Source organism: Condylura cristata, unplaced genomic scaffold (assembly GCF_000260355.1).
Source record: "Condylura cristata isolate star-nosed mole 26May11 unplaced genomic scaffold, ConCri1.0 scaffold00010, whole genome shotgun sequence".
NCBI lineage: Eukaryota > Metazoa > Chordata > Mammalia > Eulipotyphla > Talpidae > Condylura > Condylura cristata.
In genome coordinates, this window is record NW_004567111.1 from 48,337,034 (window position 1) to 48,341,707 (window position 4,674).

The 4,674-nt window shown below is 34.0% G+C and overlaps 1 protein-coding gene across 2 annotated transcripts in view; it reads right to left on the minus strand.

Moving 5' to 3' along the window:
- The window catches only part of TRPC4 (transient receptor potential cation channel, subfamily C, member 4), a 188,157-nt gene that overhangs the window by 97,180 nt on the left and 86,303 nt on the right, over window positions 1-4,674 (minus strand). For both annotated transcript variants that reach the window (XM_012723340.1, XM_004680219.2), the window contains exon 3: window positions 349-867. In XM_012723340.1, the coding sequence (XP_012578794.1) occupies window positions 349-867 (519 nt within the window). The remainder of the gene's footprint in view (window positions 1-348; window positions 868-4,674) is intronic.

A 4,674-nucleotide genomic window follows, 5' to 3' on the forward strand; every position in this document is an offset into this window, starting at 1 on the left:
CACAAAGATATCTGTTTGATCTTGTAAAGTGATAAGACTTAAAAGTGGCAAGCCAGAAATCTCAGTCTGGAAATTCTAAATGTCATGAGGTTTTTGTTTTCCTCCCCCCCATTAAGCCACAGTAATTGTGTCTCTTTTAACATTGAAGCCAAAATCATCACCAATTATTAAACCATTTATTACTACTCTACAATGTGACTCTCCATTATTAATTTGACAATGCAAAGGATCTTTCACTTACAGTTAATAGCAAATACTCTACAACCCCAAACTAATTATATGAGTTGCAGTTTACTTACTATGATTAAACGTGATGCATATTGGTAGATCAATTTTGGCAACACTCACCTCTTTTTGGCGGTACTTAATGGCCAATTTCAGTCTAGCGAGATCATTTCCACTTTGCTCTTCTATGAGGCTATTGTCATCTCGATAATTAAGAATGATTTCCAGCTCTCTGGAACTTCGTGTCTGATCCAGAAGGTCTTTAGCAAATTGTTTGCACTGTCGTGACAGTTCCTCATACTCGGACTTAAATTCATTTTCCACCTTACTCAATTCTTGAAGCTCCCAACTTAATTGAAAGGCAGTCAAAAAAGGATCTTCGCTTGACAGTGCGATGAGAGAAGGGCTGGCCAAGGCCTTGTAGATGTTGAGTCTGGAGCGGGAGTGGCGGAGGCTGTCCACATCTGAGCTAGAGACACATTCCACACAATTACAACGGACCTCGTGGGGCCTGGGTACCGACACTCCTTTCTGAACTAAAAGTTTAATTATCTCATAATTATTTGTATGGGCTGCCAAAATAATTGGAGTAATATCCGGAGTGAATTCAGAGAACTGTTTATCAAGGAGTATGGGAGGAACCTATAAAAGAAGAAAGCAGAGTTGTTATATTTAGTACTTTATTCAAGCCAGTGAATTTCAAAGTTGCAATGTTAAACATAAATCGTTTGCCAAAAGATTTCCTCCCAAGGATGTGCGAAAATTAGAGGGAAAATAACTTTCTTATAAACACACATCATTCTTTCTTTAATCAGAATTAAGATATTTTATGTAATCTTAAAATAGGTGGCTAGGAAACTCATTTTACTTGAAAAGAGCTTCTAATAACTTATTTTCTGATGAAAATCTGTGCTTTCTTCCCCCAGAGATTTTGACTCCCTAAACAATCAAGAAATACACTAAAAAATAACTAATTATTAGGGCATTAGAACACCGTACAGTGAAGCTGGCTGAGACCACCATGGTGAGAGTTCCAGCCCCCCCCCCAGGTGACCCACATGGCACAGCAGACCTCTTCCTGAGCTCACTGAACCCCTCAGCAGTGTATTTCAATTTGCCTGTTCTGCTGCCCACTCTGACTCTGGTGAACCCTCTCACTGCCCCTGCACCTCTGGCCTGTACCCCAGTTCTGTATGCATAAATAAATTAACCTTTAAAAAAGTAACTAATGTTAGTTTTAAAAACAAGCTTCTGCAATAGAAGTCTGAATTCCTCAGTTTCTTTTTTCCTTCATTTTTATATTCTACATTGGTAACATCCACCCTATGATTAAAGGTGACAAAAAATATGAGAGAGCAGGACAAACCACAGGTTTTGTGCTTTTATCTACTCATTTATGGAAAGATAAATGAAAGCATTACTAGCATTATCGTTTTATTAGAAATAATAAATACTTCCCAGTGAATCAGGTCATCAATGTATTTTTGCAATCTCCTTGGAAATACTCCAGGAATTACAATTCATGATGAAAATAATTCAACAGCACTGTTTAGCAAGTATCTCCTAATCCATTAGCCCTCAGTCATTCACATTTTACGGGCATGTTCTGGCGGTGCTCCTTAACCCGCTCTATCTGTCTGCCCATGAGACTGTATGTATTGCCCTGAACTGTATGTAAAGCAATGGATATATTGCTTTACAGGTTTTGCTTTAATATTTTTTTCATGCTGGCAGGAAGTCATAGTGACAGCTATGAAAATAAAAGTTACATAAAGACAGGCTAAACAGACGTGGCAGAAAAAAATGATAATGACAAACATCACATTAAAATATGCTTCTGGTAAGAGATGTACAAAACCACAATGGAATTCAAAGGAAAACAACCATGTAAAGAGAAAGGAAACTAAGAACAGCATACAATTCCTTGAAAACAAAGTAATACCACTTTTAAAATTTCTTTTAAAAAAATTTGAAGTAGTACTGATTATATGTGTGTGTATACATATAAAGTATATGTACATATATAAATATATATGCACATACTGGTTATATATACATATACACACACACACACACACACAAATATGTTACAGGTGTTTGTTCTTTTTCTACTTCTCTAAACAATACATCCTGATCACTACCAAAAGTGTAGTTTCTATCCATCAACATATACTTAAGCCTCTTTACTTATTTCATTTATTCTTCAACCCGCTTCCCTCTGGTAAGCACCAATAATCCGTTTTCTATATCTAAGAGTTTATAAATGCTATTTAAAAATATGTACTTATAGGAACAACCTTGCCAGTTGAATAGCACTTTACATTTAAGCAACGTCATTGGGTTATTTTAAGTAAATATATTTAGCTTTATAGATAAGATTAACTGAAAATTTGATTATACATTTACTATAAAGAAAAACTCCAGTAATCAAAACTAAGCCAGAGATAATATTAAATATATAATTTGTTTTTTTCAATGATGCTATTTAGGAAAAAATGTAAAGAAATAAAGTTCCTATAATAATAATAAAGAAAAGTGACACTTATATTTAAGAATTGACACTATAATAAACATTAATGACAATTTAAAGGGATTTTCTGGATTCAGCATAATGTCATTCTAGATATCTATACTTTTAAAAAGTTTACAATTTTAGATTTATTAATCATAAAGTGTAAGACTTTTTGGGAAATTTTGTTTAAGATATTATATGACCATATTGAAATACATACATTTTTCAGAAAAATGCCATAGTTTTTTCTTCATTAGATATAGATTTGGTTAAATAATTGATTAACTTGTGAATAAATACACCAATAATAAAATCTGTTTATGAGCTTAATAACAAAACACTGTGAAGTCACAATTTTTAAAGTGTATGAACATATCCAATTTCAACTTTTATAAGGCACATCATTTTTGAAAATAATTTTAAATGGAATCATTTTAGTGTACCACCAACATAACAAGAATTCATTGATCAATAGCTATTTTAAAAATATGTGATATAATTACTTTAGCATTTCCTCTTACTTTAAAATGTATTTGAAGTTAAACAATAAATTGTGTGCTATCATTACCACTAATTACCTGATAGTCAATTGGTTATGGATGACTAGACATTGGAAACATTTTGGCCTTACTTATCCTCCATTCAGGAGTCTGCTGAGAGTCAGAACAGCCAGAGCTAAAGGTTTTAGCTGAGCAGGTTTAAGATCAATGTTGTTTTTTATGTAATTTTTATTATTTTTATCTTTTACATCACTGCATCTTCCCTGTAAAATTGCTACCATAGTTCACCTCTGAATCTTTACCTTAGTCCCTGTTGTTCTTCTCACCCATTTTGATCTTTTTTTCTCCCCCTCTCTTGCAGAATGTCTCTTATTTATGGTTGCCTGTTAGTTAATATTATCATCGTCTCTTATTTATGGTTGCCTGTTAGTTAATATTATCATCTTACTTTTCCCTGGTCCCTTATTTGGTCCCCCTATCTTCCTCTTATAAGTTAAACCATTGAATATTTTTTTTTTTCCTTCTGTGACACGATCCCTTCTAGCTCCATCCATGTTGCTGTGAATGACATAAGTTTATCTTTTTGATCGATGAATAGTATTCCATTGGGTATATATACCACATCTTCTCAACCCAGTTATCTATTTGTGGGCATTTGGATTGTTTCTATATCATATTGTAGCTATTGCAAATAGTGCTGCAGGAAACATAGGGATGATAAAATCAGTGTTTTTCTGGGTCTGGGAAGGCAGACCTTGACAACACCATTAAAAAAAGAAACAAAAACACTTCAAAATAACAACATATTATTGAGTACTAATTGTATATATGTATGCCTGAATCAATTATCACATGGTATTTGAAATTTGACATTTTTCTTATTATCATGACTTTTGCATTTATTATCTTTTTTTTCTGTATGTAAAATTGTGTCTTCTTTTTATTATTGTGTATTATGAATAGACCCACAGATTCTTTATTTTACTCAACATGCTATTATTTATTAGCATAATGAATAATTTGAAATTACTACTGAGGTTTAATATGGTATACAGTGAATGCACAGATATTAATGCACAGCTTGGTATCTTTTTAAATATGAGCACTCTGTGTAAGATGACAAGTCTGAAAATCTAGAAGAGTCACTTTCCCTCACGTGGCCCAAATGGACTTTGACTAAGGTGCTCTTGGGCTTTCCAAAAGCACCCTAAATCCCTCTCTGGAGTCTAACACTGGGAACAGCATGTAGTCAGTGTAGTCAGAAATGAAGGAACCGCAGAAAGGGGTGTCTCCACAGTCCCTCAGCACAACCTATCGGCCCACATATACCACCAAGGAGGCTGTGTGCACCGCCACTGCACAAGGAGCCCATGGGGAGAAGTCACTATTTCCTTTTTGAAAACCCCGCGCTATGCTTTCTCTTAAAAAAAAAAAAAA